General features: G+C 43.6%; 1 protein-coding gene across 1 annotated transcript in view; it reads right to left on the reverse strand.

Moving 5' to 3' along the window:
* The window catches only part of PAPPA (pregnancy-associated plasma protein A, pappalysin 1), a 403,905-nt gene that overhangs the window by 36,790 nt on the left and 349,924 nt on the right, over nucleotides 1-17,191 (reverse strand). The window contains exon 20 of the mRNA XM_015407600.1: nucleotides 9,852-9,923. Coding sequence (XP_015263086.1) covers nucleotides 9,852-9,923 — 72 coding nt within the window. The remainder of the gene's footprint in view (nucleotides 1-9,851; nucleotides 9,924-17,191) is intronic.

A 17,191-nucleotide genomic window follows, 5' to 3' on the forward strand; every position in this document is an offset into this window, starting at 1 on the left:
CTCCTTTTTCTTTCTCTCCTTTTCTTTCTTCTCTTTCCCTTCTCTTCCTTCCTCTCTTTTCCTCCTTTCCTTCTCTCCTTTCCCTCTTTCCTTCCTTCTTCCCCTCTTTCTTTCTTTCCTGCCTTCTTCTCTTTTTTCCTCCTTTCCCTGTTTCCCTCCTTCTTCCCTTCTCTTTCTTGCCCTCCTTTTCCTTCTGTTTCTTTCCCTCTTTCCTCCCTTATTTCCTTCTCTCTACTCTCTCTCTTTCCTTCTGTCTTTCCACCTGTGGCCCAACTCTAGTGAGAAGGGGTTTAAAGTTTAAACCCTTTCTCTCTTCGCTCCCCCCCCAAGGGGAGGGGAGGCTTTTGAAGATGCCTCCCCCCTTTTGCTTCCCCTTCTGCCATCACTTCCGGTGATGTCAGGGGGCGTGGCATATGCTAATAGCCCAGTAGCTCATTAGCATATGCTAATGAGCTCCTGCAGCTCTTTTTCTACAAAAAGACCCCTGGTCGTTATTGATAGGCTATAAATCTGCAAGCAACCTTAAACACATGAAACTTCCTTATAATGAGTCAAACTACTAGGCTATCAATGACAATATTGTCTTCTCTGATTGCCAGCGGCTCTCCAGAGTCTTGGGTACAGGACTTTCATATGACCTGATCCTTTTAACTAGAGATGCCAGGAATTGAACCTGGGACTATTTCTGTGCAAAGCAGATGCTTTGTCACTGACATATGGCCCCATTTACTTCCCAGTTCTTGCCATTTTGTCTACACAATTTTCAGCCTTGGAAAGTTATCGTAATCTTTTGGATCAGTGGGGAGCAATTTGACAGAGGACTGACCAGCAATTTGACAGAGGACTGATCAGCCTACCTAAGGGACCGCCTTACCCCACATGTTCCCCCAAGGGCACTACAGTCAGGGAGCCGGAACCTATTGGAGGTACCGGGCCCCCGGTCCATCAAATTAACCATGACCAAAAATAGGGCGTTTTCGGTGGCGGCTCCTATCCGGTGGAACGAGCTCCCAGAGGAGATCAGGGCTCTGCGGGACCTGGGACAGTTCCGCAGAGCCTGCAAGACGGGGCTCTTCCGCCAGGCTTTTGAATAGGAGCCGCCACCACCACTAGACCACCAATGCGTCAGTATACCATCGACGCCCGGGAGGACATCTGGATACGGGCATGGATTGCCAAAGCCCTAAATACTTTCTTTGCATTATGGGCAAGATTGGGACGTTCAGAGGACCGCCATCTTGGTTTTAGCTAGTCTTGGTTTTAGCCAGTTTTGTTTTAGTTAGGTTATAAGTTATGATGTAATTTTAATATTTTGTATTGTCTTACTGTTTTATTGGGTTATTAATTATATGTTGTTAGCCGCCCTGAGCCTCCGGGGTAGGGCGGGGTATAAATATAAATAATAAATAAATAAATGAACACAGGAAGATAAAAGTTGCCATATACTAAGTCAGAGCATTGGTCCATCTACCCAATGCTGTCTATCCTGGATGGTGGCTCATCTGAATCTTGGGCAAAGCAAAGTCTTTCCCAACACCTGTTACCTGAGATCCTATAAGTGGAGATGCCCATAAACATTGCTGCCCAGAAGGCACATGTTCCCCTCCACTGACCAGCATCAGCTACTTCAGCTCTCAAGCTACAGAGTCCAGAGCATGTGGGACTGTCCCAACTATATGTGCTGAAACAGTGTATTGAATGCCTAGCAAGCTGTCTGGATATCTCCTTAGGCCAAGAGACTGGATTATGTACTTCTGGCCAATGTTCCCTCTATGCTGTGGAGTCTTGTGAGCAAAAATTCTACTTTGTGAGCGACTGGCATTAAAGCTGTGAGTGAGCGATTTGGCTGCTGCATAAATTAGTTTGCTCTGGAACCCTGCTTCCTGAGCTAAGACAAAAATGTGTGAGCTGGAGGCTAAAAAACTGTGAGCTAGCTCACACTAACTCAGCTAAGAGGGAACACTGCTTCTGGCTATTTCCAGCTCTATGGTCAGAGTAGTCTATTCTTGTTATAAACTACACCGAGAGCTGACTGCTCCAACCTTGCAAAAATTAAGCAAATTATGGCTGCGGTCACACGGAAAATTAGCCACGCTACAGAGATGGAAGATAGGCGGATTTTCCGGGCGCAATCACAGTGCCACATCTGGGAAGCGTAGAGCTCCCGTGCCGAACCCGAGGCTTCCCGCCGAAGATGTTGCGTTAAAAACTAGTACCTCCGAGGTACTAGTTTCCGGAAACCGCGGGGCAAGGGCGGGCGCCTGATCGCGTTTCCGGTGGAATCCCGTGGCATCCGGCACCCGCCCATGTCCCGTCACGAACAGGTTTTTTCCCCCAAGTCTCCACAGGATGCGCACAAAGAGGCCCCCTCCCACTGCAGCCAGGCTTGCCGCCTTTGGGGGGTCGCTATGGCCACTGTCGCGCAGGCGGTTAGAGTGGCTGTGACGAGGGGGCCCATCTCCCCCTCCATTGGCTATGCCTCGGAGCTCTGTTAGGGTCCAGAAGCGTCTGTCACCCTCTCCGGTAAGCCCACCACCCGCCTTCGGATGTGCAGATACGATTGCTCAGTCATGCGTATGCACAAACTTCATTTTTAAAAAAAATTCCATTCCGTTTGCCATGGAAGCGATTGCTGGTGTGATCGCGCCGCACTTCTTCTTTGCCGCACTGCAGGATCATCGTGTGATCAGCACCTGCCCCCTAACCACGGGACCTCCACGGGACCTCGAAGGGAAGTCTGATTGCGCAACCGCGCGTTATTTTCCTCCGAGGCAAACAGCCACACTTCCCCCCCGCATTTTCCGGACCGGATGACCGGTGCTAATGTTCCACTTGATGGGTAGGATTAGGGTACATAAGCAGCTGCTCTTTGACCAGCGTTATATGCTGTAACTGTCCCTATTTACCAAGGACAGTCCCTGTATTCTGCTCCGGAAAGCACTTTTCCTATTTTATCCCTAATTTTGCTTTTGGGGGAAGCCTGGATTAAATTTTTGTGTGTGCAGGTTGCTTGGTTGCTGTTTTTCTGCTTCCCTGTATATGAACTGGGGAAGATGCATCTGAAATCTAGTGTGTATGCATACATATGCCTGCACACTAACATTACAGCAGTAAGGCAGTGTACAGCCTGCCATTTCATTATGTGAAAAGAATATTCTTGCATTCAGCAACATTAGTATTGTCTCTTTAGATTTTACTGCAGCTGCAGGTAATTATAATGCAGTGCCTCTATGTAAGTCCATACTGACTTCATTGCTTAGAAGCCTGCATTCCAAGTCAGCTAGAAGTTTTGTAGACTGTTGTCACAGTCAATTTTGTGAACTTGGCAGGGTGAGTTCAATTTATTTGAGTTTATCTGCATGAACTTTCTTTGCAATGGGTTACTTGCTTGAAGTCTTCTTTTATAGTTCTTCTGGAAGGTGGCCTGAAGAAAGGAAATACTGAAACGAAGGGAACCTGGGCATTGGTCGCCACTGCCAACTTTAGAGAAGACCTTGGCTGTACAGGCTTGGCTGTACTCTAATATACTGAATTGTATTTAAGGAGTCCTGTGTGGACCATATTGAATATGTATGAATATATTAGCCACTGACTATTTCAGAGAAGACCTTGGCTGTACAGGAAGAGAGTTTGGCTGTATTCTAATGTATTTAAGTTGTTTAAGGAGTCCTATTTGTGACCACAACAGCAGCCATTATAAAATTTATGTCACTAGCACTTTACTATACTATGTGGTCTAAATGGTTTTAGAATTTAATTTAATTTAATTTATATTTTATGTTTTATTGTAAACTATGTGTCGATCATATGTAAGCCACCCTGAGCCAGCCTTGGCTGGGAGGGCGGGGTAGAAATTGTTTTTTTTTTAAATCATCATCATCATCATCATCATCAACAATAATAATAATGAATATGTATGAATGTATTAGATGTTAGTTGTTTATAAACGTTGAATTAAATTATCTTTAGGACTTTACATGTCCATCTGTATTTTTTACAGAGTGCTACAGCCTTAGTGCTGTGATTTTGTATAAAACTTGCTTTCACGGTGTTACCATTATATATTTATACAGTCCATTATGTGCAGCTATTAGGGCTATTTTGACCTATGGAGAACTTGTTGAAGGACAACAGACATAGGAATCAGAGCAGATCAATTTGTAAGAGAAGGAAAGTCCTTGTGATGGGAGTCTTTTTGGGAATCTTACTCTTTATGTTGCAGAAGGTGGATGAGGAAATGAGGGGTTCAGCTATTTTAGACGATCAGAAATGAGGTTGAAGTAGTGGGAACCTTTGGTGCAAGCCATCATGTCACCTTAGGGGTTACAATTATCAGAAGGGGACTATGGTGAGAAGTCAGGCGTACAACCTAGATTTCAGAAAAGCTAATTTTAGGAATCTGAGGCAAGCATTGGGTGGTATCCCATGGAGCAAAATGCTTCAAGGGAAAGGGATCCAGGAGGGGGGGAGATTTTTTAAAATGTGAAACACTGAAAGTGCAGTCACAATCCATTTCTACAAGTAAGAAGAACATAAGTCATTGTAGGAAACCAGATGGGCATCATAGGTGGCCTTTTTGATCTGTGTTTGAGGACTGTTAAGTATAGTGAGTGGAAGGAAGGATGTACTGAGAGGGACAAATATATAAGAATAGCTAAGATTTTTAGGGAGGAAATCAGGACAGCTAAGGCCCCAAATGAGCATCAGTTGGTGAGGAGGGTAAATAACAAGAGGATTTTTTTCCCCATTTGGTTGGGTTTTTTTTATGACTTTAGGAATAACTGGATGAATAAGAAAATGATAAGTCTATTTAGGGGAGCGGATAGGCGAGTTTTAACAAGTAATGGTGAAATGACTGAGCTTTTAAATTCTTATTTTGTTTACCTTTTTTTTCTTCTAAAGGAACTAGTGTACAATGAGGAGGTGAGGGTTGGGATAACCAAATAGAGGGATTTTGATATAGAATATACATGGGGGAGACCCGCGATACTCGCGGGGGGGCAGTCTCTCTCTTTCCCCCGTTCTCTCTCTTCCCCCCCCCCAGTCTCTCTCTCTCTCTGTCTCTATCCCCCGTCAAAGCTTGGCCTCGCCGGGCTGTCTCCCCCCCCTCACCAGTCTCTCTTCTCCCCCCCCACTCTCTCTCTCTCTCTTTTTCCCCGTGTACCGAGGCCCTCGGCAGTCTCTCTTCCCCTCCCCGACTTTCTTCCCCCTCTTCACTTGTGTCTCGCCGCCGCCGCTGCTGCTGGGTCTCTCCTGGAGCAGGAGGAGAGCGGCCGCTTTCGCTTTCTGCGGCTGGCCGGCGAGATGGGAGGGACGCCTCGACGCTGCTCCTTGGACCTCCTGTGCTGTGGCTGCTGCTGCTGGAGGCGAAGGTGGGCAAGCGGGAGAGTGCCGCGGGGCCGGGGAACGGGCGAGGGGAGGCGGCGGGGGTGTATCTCGGAGCGGCTGTTTCCTCCCCCCCCCCGTCCGGCTCTGAATCGAGGCTGCCTCGGGCCTCCCCAGGCCTCGCTGTCCCCCCGGCTGGCACTTTCGGGGGGATTTAAACATCCCCCCGATATTTTTTTTTAGTTTTCAGATTTTTGTGCACCCCTGGGGACTGCCCCAAGAGTGCACAAACCCCCAAGTGCCCCCGAAGTGCAGATATAGATATCCGCACAGACGGGGGCACTTCACTATTAGATATATAGATTCAGGGAACACCTGGTTGCTTTAAATCCATACAAGTCCTCAGGACCTGATAAACTGCAACCTTGAGTGCTGAAGGAGTTGGCAGATGTCATTTTGGAACCTCTCTCTTTAATTTTTGCAAAATGTTGGAGGACAGGAGAGATACCTGGGGACTTGGTGTACTCGGAAAAACACCAGTCTGGGAACTTTTGCACCCTGGGCCTCCACAGATAGGGAGGCACCCAGGAGCACACCCAGACTCTTGATGGTTGATGCTGGTATGAGCAGCACGCCATCAAGAGCTGGGAGTTGGCACCCCATCCTTGGGTCTCCCACACCCAGGCACAGGACCGCCGTTTTTGATGGATTCAGTCTCAGCCAGCTCTGTCTCAATCACGGCCTCCAGTCCCTCTGCCAAGTTAGATGGGGCGGTATCCAGCCTGCTGCCCATCAACAGATACAGCTGGGTATCATCAGCGTACTGGTGTCAAACCGAGCTCAAAGCCCCATACTAGCTGGGAGAGAGGGTGCATGTAGATGTTGAACATCATAGGAGAGAGGATTGCCCCTTGGGGAACCCCACATACCAAAGGGTGCTGGGGTGATACCCCCTTTCCTAGCACCACCCTCTGTCCCCAACCCTGGAGAAATGAGGTAAGCCACTTCCAGGCTACCCCACAATATTGATATTCGTGAATATTCAGAATACTGATATTTTTTGGGTCCAACAGACCTGAATCAGGGAAAAATTTACCACACCCCTAGGTGATATGATCACCATTTTCTGATACCTAAAGGGATACAATGCAGAAGATGGGGTGGATGACAGGACTCAGACTAATAGATACAAACTACAGCAAAGCAGGTTTCAGCTAAATTTGAGGAAGAATTACCTGACAGATTTTTGTTGTTGGAGGTTTTTAAGTCTCTCTCTCTCTCTCTCCCTGTCCTACAGGTCCTGAGTAGTATCAATCAATCCCAACTAGGAATAACAGGAAGAAAGGAAGAATTCAAGCCAGAGAGGCAGGTGTACCATATTAGAGAAGATGTCTTGTCACAGGCTGCCTGAGCCCTCATGGGCTGAACAAGGAATTTAGCTTTAAAAAAAGAATATTTGTTGGCCTAGAATCCATTAAAAGTTTAATAACTAAAGTGTCTAGGGGAAGCACCTTTCTCTGGCATGTAAGTGGTTTGATCCATTTCTTTCTAGCCTCCTTATACCACAGACATTCAAACAGAACATGCTTCATAGAGTCTATGATCCCTAAACCACAACCACAATATCTATCTGAAAATGGTATGTCTAATATATGGCCTTCAGAGATTGTGGATGGTAGTGCATTTAATCTTGTTGGAGGTTTTTAAGTATCAATTAGATACCTCCTTATCAGGATATTGTATTTCCTATGCTGGCAGGAGAGTCGGATTAGATGGCCCTGGTGGCACCTACCAGCTCTGAGATTAAAAAACAAACAACTAACTTTTTGGGGAGTATGTCCTTAAGCCCAAAGCAGTGGAATACAGAGTGGAATACAAATAGTGCACCATGCAGCTGGCAGAAAACAGGCTTCAGTGAGGTGTAATGGAGGAGGCCTTGGACAAGGGTTTAGATATAGAAATAAGTATATATTAGAGGGTAAGCAATAAAAACCCTTCCTGTGGCTTTACCAGATAGTGCTCCCATTCAAGCCTACTTTGGTTGCCACAAAGACTAGAAATTTGCTGTATTTTTTTTTTTAAAGAGTGAAGCTGATGCTTTTCAGGGTGCTGAATTCCATATCCAGTTCTAGATTCTACGGAGATTTGCAGGACAGGTAACAGCCCTACATATAGTTCCACAGTTCTTTGTTTGCTCAGAGACTGATAATCTCCAAAGTAAGAAATAAGTAAATCCAGTGATGCTGTTTGCCCTGAAAGACATAGGATGATGATCCCAGGGAGGGATTGAATTCTGCTTTCATGCTATTCAGAAGAACCTGCTGAGTGAGGTATCCCACCACAGGAAACGTGAAAAGCCAAATACATTACAAGCCCATCACAAAAAGGTAAAGATGCTTCCACATCAATCTGGGTAATTTTAGCCCCCTTTCACATCACCAAAGCCAACCCTTACTCAAGGAAGAGAATCTTTGCATTCCCTTTTCATGTCTGTTATGCTAAAACATTCACCTTAGGCTGGAAATACACATTCTTGGTGCCCAAGGAGAAAAATATCAAAAGACCAGGATTGTCACAAAGGGTTTAAATGATGCCATTTGCATTGATGGGGGAACCTGGTCAGGCAGGAAAAGTGCAGTGAAATAAATTTAACAGTCTTTTGCGTTACTAATCTGGCACCCAAATTAGGTTTGGGAGTCCAATTTGAAGATGTTACTTAATCGATGCTATTTTGTAATATCAGGTATTTAAGGAACAGTCATAGTAGGAACTACCACTACCACTCCAGTGCTAGAGTCCACAGTTTTGAGCCCTGGAATCTATTTTTTTCTGGTCATGAAACCAGCTACAGGAAACCAAACACTTCAAACCTCAGCTATATAAAGAAAGTAGCAAGGGGGATTAAGAAAAAGTGGCCCTAGATAAGGACACCAGCCACAAACCCGCCCAGGCCCCACCCTTACAAAGGAGAGGGGAAAGGAGAGAAGGAGAAAGAGCTAGCTAGCCCTGTACCTTGCATTTCTGTACCAGGTCTGGGCTTCGCTATCTGTACACTGTGCCCAAAAGCACAACTTCCTCAGGCTGGGAGCTGCCATCCCCAGACTTCACAGGGTCTTCTACCCAGGGCTGGATGAGCCCAAGTTGGGTAGCAGGCCATTTGCTCACTGGGAAATTCCCTGGTGGCTATAATGGCCAATCTGTCCCTGGGAACTCCTTCACAGAAAGGCCCACAAAACACAGGATATGTTTAAGGATATGGAAAACCTACCCTTAGTTTGCATGGAGTTTTCTATTTTTCTGCATCATTGTCTTGGATATCCACAGAAATTCCATCACGTGTATTAAATAAGAACATAAGAGAAGCCAGTGTTGAATCAGGCCAACGGCCCATCCAGTCCAACACTCTGTCACACAGTGGCCAAAAATACCAGGTGCCATCAGGAGGTCCACCAGTGCGGCCAGGACACTAGAAGCCCTCCTACTGTTGCTCCCCCTCAAGCACCAAAAATATGGAGCATCACTGGCCCCAGCCTGAGAGTTCCTATCTATACCTTGTGGCTAATAGCTACTGATAGACCTCTGTTCCATATGTTTATCTACGGTAATTCCCTCTTGAAGCTGTCCATACTTGTAGCTGCCATCACCTCCTGTGGCAGTGAATTCCATGTGTTAATCACTCTTTGGGTGAAGAAGTACTTCCTTTTATCTGTTACCCACCAGCTCAGGAATTTCATTGAGTGCCCACGAGTTCTTGTATTGTGAGAAAGGGAGAAAAGTACTTCTTTCTCAACCTGCTCTATCCCACGCATAATCTTATAAACCTCGATCATGTCACCCCTCAGTCATTGTTTCTCCAAGCTAAAGAGCCCCAAATGCTTTAACCTTTCTATATAGGGAAAGTGTTCCAACCCTTTTATCATTCTAGTTGCCCTTTTCTGCACTTTTTCCAATGCTGTAATATCCTTTCTGAGGTGTGGTGATCAGAATTGCACACAGTATTCCAAATGAGGTCACACCATTGATTTATACAGGGGCATTATGATACAGGCTGAATTGTTTTCAATTCCCTTCCTAATAATCCCCAGCATGCTTTTGGCTTTTTTTATTCCAGTTGCATACTGTCTAGACATTTTCACTGAGTTATCTACTATGACTCCAAGATCTCTCTCTTAGTCAGTCTCCAACAGTTCGGACCCATCAATGTGTATTTACAGTTAGAATTTTTGGCCCCAATGTGCATGACTTTGCACTGGGCCACATTGAACCCCATTTGCCACATTGACACCCACTCGCCCATCCTCAACAGATCCCTTTGGAGTGCCTCACAATCCTCTAACTGCTGAACTACCAGGGAATCCTTTGGTGATTAAAGTTGTCACCCTGGGTCTAAGGCTTCTGAATCTATCAGAGCTTCTTAGGAAGAGGGAATTTGGACAGATGGAGCTTTTCTCACCCCTCACTGCGACAAACTCCTGGTATAACAGAGCCTGTAATGCAGACAGCAGCACACACAGGCCAATGCTCACCTCACACCCCTTCATGCAGTGGATCAGTGCAGGATACGGATACCACTTGAGTGCTGCTGTGCAGACGACATTCTAGAGGAGAGAGGGGAAGAAGAATGGAGACAGTGAGACAAAGAAACCAGTGTAGAGGAAAGTCATGTGGTGGGTTTACTTCCCCTACCCCAGTTGCTCCTTATTCTCCGCTTTAGAAATGAAGTTTTGCTCCTAGAACATCTGGAGTTTTCAGGACCTGGCCCCTTTCCAAGTATTTACTAGAAGTGCTGGACCTGAAGCTTGCAATAACAGAAAGCTTGAGATTAAAATAATATTTAAGGTTCTCTCCAAGCGTCGTGTTCAATATTTCACTCATGACAAGGAGGACAGCCTTGGTGGTGGAAATTTGATGGGGAGAAGGGAAGAAGAGATTTGGTAATGGCCTCTAGAGAGTTTCCTCATTGCTTTAAGGGCACATTCTCCTCCTAGCTGGGCCATCTTACCCATAATGCCCAAGGACATGACTGGGGCATACAGTTGGAGCTGGCCAGCTGGGATTTGTGGCAGGAAGGGAGAAGAAAGCCTTACAGACCACTTCAGTGAGATTTTTAAAAAAATCATCATATAGATTTTTTTTCTCACCTAGAATTACAAAGCAGTACTGTTCAAAAACCAATAGAAGGTGTTTTGTTTTTTTAATCTCCATTAAATGATGTAGATTTTTAAAGCAGCATCTGCAAAATTATACTGATTGTGGGAATGGGGGGGATATTTTTAATTGTAGTACTTGACAGAGTAATTCTAAACACAGTTACGCATGCTATGTCTGTTGAAGTGAATGGATGTAGAAGGGCATAACTCTTCTTATAGTTTCACTGTTAGTGACCCAGGTGAACAAGAGACCCATGAAAGTCAAAAGCTTACATGGGATGTTTACTTTTTTTAAAAGCCACCAAATGTGGTCCAGCAAAAGAACCAGATTTCAATGCTGTGTTCATTCCCATAATGCTATTTGACTGTTCTAGGACTTCTGTCTCAATGCAAGCTAATTAGGAGAAAATTAATTCCAGACCTTGGAGCATATGGAATTTGTCCCAGCATTTAGTTCTATCCATTCATTTGCAGATTTTCTCCCCTAAATTTTGTTGATGAACACATTTTAAAATTACTGGCAAAAAACACAGTAGTGTTGTGACGGTACATAGGGTGTCATTAAGAATCTTTTCTGCCTTGTGTTTAATCAATACATGCATGCACCATTGCTCACTGGCGAGACACCATGACATCACAGTCTCAATACAATGAGTCACAACAGCCTTTTATCAACTGTGCATGTGCACAACAGTAACTCTGAGGGGAATAAATCTGCATTTGAGTTCACAGAGCTGAAAGCTGCGTAGGATTGCCAGTTCCAGGCAGGGAAATTCCTGTAGATTTGACAGTGGCGCCTGGGAAGGGAGGAGTTAGGGGGAAGGGAGGGAGCTCGGCAGGTATGTGATGCCACAGAGCTCAATTTCCAAACCTGTCATTTCCTCTATAGGAATTGATCTCTATGGTCTGGAGATTAGTCCTAATTCTGGGAGATCTCTAGGCCCCATCTGGAGGTTACAACCACCTGGAGGTTGGCAAACCTAATAGCTGTGTCAAACTGCAAATGTGCAGTGCCAAATGCAGAAATTAGGATTTCTAATACATCATTTGCTCTTCAGAAATAAACTAGGGAAATCAGAACTGGGGAGAGTCAGATGAGAACAAGTTTAGCAGCAGCACAACTAGAGGGCACATTCACCTGAGATTTTTTGTCAAGGTTTGGAATGTGCTTTCCAGCACTGGTCTCCAGTAATATATTTCCTTCACTTATACCCACCTTTCTCCCCAACAGAGGCCCAAAGTGGCTCACAACATTCTCCACTTCTGCATTTCATCCTCACAACCACCCTGTGAGGTAGGTTAGCCTGAGAGTGTGTGACTGGCCCAAGGTCACCCAGCATGCTTACGTGGCAGAGTGGGGGGTTTCTCAGATCCTAGTCTGACACACTAACACTCCAGAATGCTGGCTGTATACATAAATTTGTTTTCTATACACACACACATAGTATTCTTTATAAGTTATATTCAACCGATCAGACTCATGGAAAATACTACAAGTATACCTACAAAGATGTATTATTCAAGTAAAAGGGGGGGGGGGAAGCTACACTATATTAAGAAATATAGTCTTACACCTCCTTCTCTACCATATTAAATAGAATACTAAAATTCCAGAACTTCAGAAAAGGAGACCAACTCCTTCTGAATTTACCATATATCTATGTTCTTCATTATCATTATGTAAGTTGTGGCCTTATCCGTAACCATTCAAGCCAAATCCTACTTAACCAATGTCTTTTTATAGAGTTGTTTGTTGTTTCTGTGTCTGAGCTAATGTCATCCTTGCTGCTATAATTAAATTCCTGACTAATATGCCATATAATTTTTTTTATCCCAATGGATACATCTCCTAACAGATACATTGCAGGGGATGAATAAAATGTATAGACTATAATATACATTATTTCTTTATGAACTAAACTCCAATGTCTTTGAACTAGTTCACACTCCCTCGACACATGTAGCAGAGTACCTCTTGCCCTACCATGCTTCCTACAGAGTCCTGAGATCATCACTAATCTGACTGAAGCAAAATGCCATCAGAAGTTCAATTTCAGGCAATTTTCTCTAATGCTCACATCAAGAGAAACTTTAGAGACTTCCTTAAGGTGTCCCCCCTGCCCTGTTTATCAATAGGAAATAGATACGGCTCATTCTCTCTCCTATTTTTCTTACTAATTCCAACATATCTCATCCATTTCTTGAATCCTAGAATATACTCTGGCCTAAAGGGCTTTTATTTTCCTTGGGTTTTCCAACAACATTTCAAATTTATTTAAAGATCTATAAACATTATATATTTTAAGTACAGTCTGTAGTCCATGTTTCACCTGGAAATATCGATAAATGGGTACTTTTTTCTGGACTGATTTTATTCTCCATCGGAAGCCTCTGAAATGTAAGTGCTGTCAACACAGACAATTGATAGTACCTATTTATTATAAGGAAAGCAAGACTGCCTTTTCTTCTGAGATGCTTCCATTATCTGATTTTCTAGACCTTTTCCCACTCCATATAAATTTATCAAAAATAGATAGTACTTTAGTAGATTCAGGTGGGCAACCGTGTTGGTCTAAAGCAGCAGGATAAAGTTTGAGTCTTTGTTCTCAAACTTTGTTCTACTTTCTTTAGTAGTATCTGAGGAATGGCAAGGGGGGGGGGGAAATTGAGCAAGATTTTCATGTTGACAGCAACTATCCTGCCCAGCCAAGACCAATGTTCCTTCTAAGCTGAGTTAGTGTGAGCTAGTTCACAGGTTTTTAGCCTCTGGCTCATACATTTTTGTCTTAGCTCAGGAAGGATGGGGCTCCAGAGCAAACTTATTTATGCAGTAGCCAAATCACTCGCTCACAACTTTAATGCCAGTAGCTCACAAAGTAGAATTTTTCCTCACAAGACTCCACAGCTTAGAGGGAGCATTGGCCAAGACTGTTCAAACATTGACCATTTCTTTAATTGAACTTCTATTTCTGTTAGTAGAGGATCCAAATTAGTTGATATTAATTAATCAATATTGTTAGGTAAGTGAATACCAAAATTTCCTATACTTTTGTTCTTATATTTTTGTACTTTCAGCCTAGTAATCAAATCTTTTTTCATCTTCTGCAACGTTAAAAACTGTACGAACTTATTCACCCCCCCCCAAATTTATTGTATAACCTGTGTCCATATCAAATTCTTTAATTACATTCAACAAAAGAACAGTGGATTCTTTAGGGTTCTTTGTGGTAAAACCACACCATCTGCATACGAGTAATCTGGTTCCTCTGATCTCCAGTAGTTTCTATCACAGTCCAGGAAAACTACATGTCTCACATGGAGACATACTATGCAAAACCACTAAGAACCACTGCCCCTTGCTTCCTGTGTTTGTGGTTGACCAAACTGTCAAACTAGTAATGCTGGAATTTTCCATCTGGCTGACAGGCCAAAATGGCAGGCAGGAATGGGAAGTATGCTAAGTTTGGGCAATGTTTGCACAAAAAAAATTGGTGCTGTATAGCTCAGCCCATATCCCTTACTTGGTTGCATAGATTTCACATGGCTGAAACACAACACGGTAATTACATTGTGCGAGAGTACCTCATACTCACTTTGGTTTGAATGTATTTACCTAGAAAATTTATATCCCACCTATCTACCATAGAAATTGACTCATGATAGCTTGTGTTGGAGTAAATTGTTAGCCTTTAAGGTGCTACTGAATTCCTGCTACCACAGACTAACATGACAACCTTGATGGAACTTCAGAAGATTATTGTGAGGCCAAAACCCCTCTGAGAGATGGCAAGAGATAGACATAAGCACTAAGGGCTTATCTACACATTACGAAGTCCTTGTGAGACCCTTGAGAGCCAGCATGGTTAAGAACTAGCATTGTGGTTAAGAGCGGAGAACTCTAATGTGGAGAACCAGCTTTCATTCCCCACTCCTCCACACATGACCTTGGGCCAGTCACAGTTCTCTCAGATCTCTCTCAGCCCCACCTACCTCACAAGGTGACTGCTGTAGGGAGAGGAAGGACAGGCAATTGTAAGCCACTTTGAGACTCCTTAGAGTACAGAAAAAGGGGTATAAAAACCAACCCTTCCCCTCCTCTTCCTCCTCCTTCTTCTTTGTGCATTCCTTGGGGAAGAACCTGAAGACTTCATATCAGACATGGGACAGGAGTTTTCTGCCTGCCACAAGCACAGCTGTTTTCACATTTGTACAACTCCTGATGGAGCTGCTGTTGGCTCCATTATTAAAATTATGTGACTTACTTTGCTACACGTAAGTGTGACAACGGAGCCAATGACAGCTTTGCAGGATGATTTGAAAATGGAAAAACAACAGTGGGGAGAAGCTACCACTGCTTCCTCACTGCCTGTTTTGGTTGCAAGCAGAAAAGAGCTGGTCTGTGTAGTTAAAGTGTAGGTGATGGGCACACAAAGGGCACTTCAGGTGGTGACCTCAAATTCTTTAAAACTGAATCAAAGCACCAAAGAAGTTCTTTTAGCTCTTCCCTCTGCTTCCTCTAGGCATGTGACAGAATGAGAAGAATGGCAAGATTGCCCTTTCTAATTAGGTTTGGTTATGCTCCTGCTGAGGCAATGAGGAATCTACAGAAAACTTGTTTGGTATTTCTTCCTGCCCATAAAAGTATATCCCAGCTTAACTCAAAATGAACCAAGGTTAAGGCTTTGGTTGACTGGCATTATTATTTCCCAATCCTGTTTTTGTTACACTTCTGAAATTAGTAGCAGGGAAATTCAACTTCCACACTGGTAATGGTTGCTGGATTGTTCTCTTAAGCAAGTTATACCACAACACAACAATGGCCTTTATTTAGCATATGCTCAATATCTCCCAGGCTTTCACAAGAAGGGGAGGAGGGCTTCATATACAAAACACACGGAGCAACCTGCCCTTTACCCCTGCTGATTTGAGGACTAATTTAATCTGTCTGCAAGGGAACCTTAGTGTGTTTTTACAGTTTCTGTCATTGGAGGCTTACCTGGCATGTGCTAGCAAAAGGACTTTTATACTATCTGCACAGGTCTGTTTATCTTTCCGATGCGCTAGGATTTTCCACTATTACTCAAGCCAGATTGCTCCACCTGTCTTGCAAAAGGGCTGGTCTGTGTGCAAAGGAAAGGAAAGGAAAAGGAATGAGGGTGAAACTGGTCAGGGGCGGGGAAGAGACCTATGCTGTTTATCCCAAGAGTGAGGCAGACCACAAGGCAGAGAGAGCAGAGGTCTTGTGGCAGTGTCAAGAATGCTATGGATGAGGTCTTGACAGCTCTTTGGAAATTTCAAGGTCAGCGCCACAACCAGGAAGACTACTTTTTTCCCCCTTTTCCTTTTTGGCTTTATTTACTGAAAGTGAAGATGGGGAAAAAAGTAGAAGGCTGTTTATTTTTACAACATGTCAAAATAAACAAGTCTGGCATGGAATAAGAGGGAGGGAGAACACACTCCAGTCTTTTGAACCCTGAACACAAAACAAACTGAAAAAGGGAGGAGCACAAATAAGATTTCCTCTTCTTTATGAGGACATTAGAGAGGGGCTGTAACTCAGTGGTAAAGCACCTGCTTTATAGTGTGTTTAATCCCTGGTTATCTCCAGCTAAATGTGTTTCTCTGCCTGAACCTTGAGAATCGGACAATGATGAACTAGAAGCTTGGGTCTGAGTCAACTGGAAATCAGCTTCATAGGTGGTGGCAGGACTGAGTCAAGGTGTTTTATCACCCCAAGTGAGATATAACTTCCATCTGCTCTTCCCACCCATGGTTCGTGCAACATAAACTATGATATCCTGGGATATAATCCTGTTTTATTTATTTATTTTTAAATTTCTTTAATTCGTTCATTCACAGCAAGGGATTGAATAGGTGTTATAAACTCCTCCCTTTAAACAAAAAATGGGTTTTGCAACACTTCAAAGATTGAATGTAGCACAAATAATTGCTGGATTAGAATTTAACAGGAGACGTTACTGTATTCACCAGGGTTTACAGTTACTGTAAATGAGCACTGTACTGATATTGTACTTCTGAGGTTTGCAAAGAAATGCCACAAAGTGAATTTATTAAGTTCTGTGACCTTTTAAACCCACTGTTCATAATTTTCCCTTTATATATCCATTTCTGCAGAGAGAGGACTCACTTCATGCATCTGATAAGCTCTAGCTATGAAAGTTTGTGCCGCAATAAACCTGTTCATATTTTGCTATAATAAATCAACATTCCCTCTGGAATATGTCTCTGGAATTAATGCATTTGTTCTAGGGTTGCTAAATGGGCTCTTTACTCCACTGGGGCAAATATGGGGTGGGGTGTGACATTGCAACGTCACTTCCGGTTGTACCCAGAAGAGATGTCGCAACATTGTGGGAATCCCCCAATTTCATTAGTAAACCATTTGGGACTGATACAAAAGGGTGATAGTAATGATTATCTCAGTATAAGTATGTCATACAGAATGGAATTATGTTGTTCTGGTATACATATTATATGTAATTAGATGGAATGATTGGCATTTTTTCTCTAATAACTATAAACTGTTATTGGTATCTTTTCTATTGGAATTTTGTAAGTAGATTTGTACTTCTATGAAAGTCCTTCTCTCTTCCATTCCCCATTTTTCCTTTCCCCATTCTTCCTTGCAGCTCCTGACTGACTTCCTCAATATGAGCTGCTTGGAAGTAGCCAGTAGTGAACATATCTAATTTGCA

This window comes from Gekko japonicus, unplaced genomic scaffold, assembly GCF_001447785.1.
Source record: "Gekko japonicus isolate JY-2015 unplaced genomic scaffold, Gekko_japonicus_V1.1 scaffold1257, whole genome shotgun sequence".
Lineage (NCBI taxonomy): Eukaryota > Metazoa > Chordata > Lepidosauria > Squamata > Gekkonidae > Gekko > Gekko japonicus.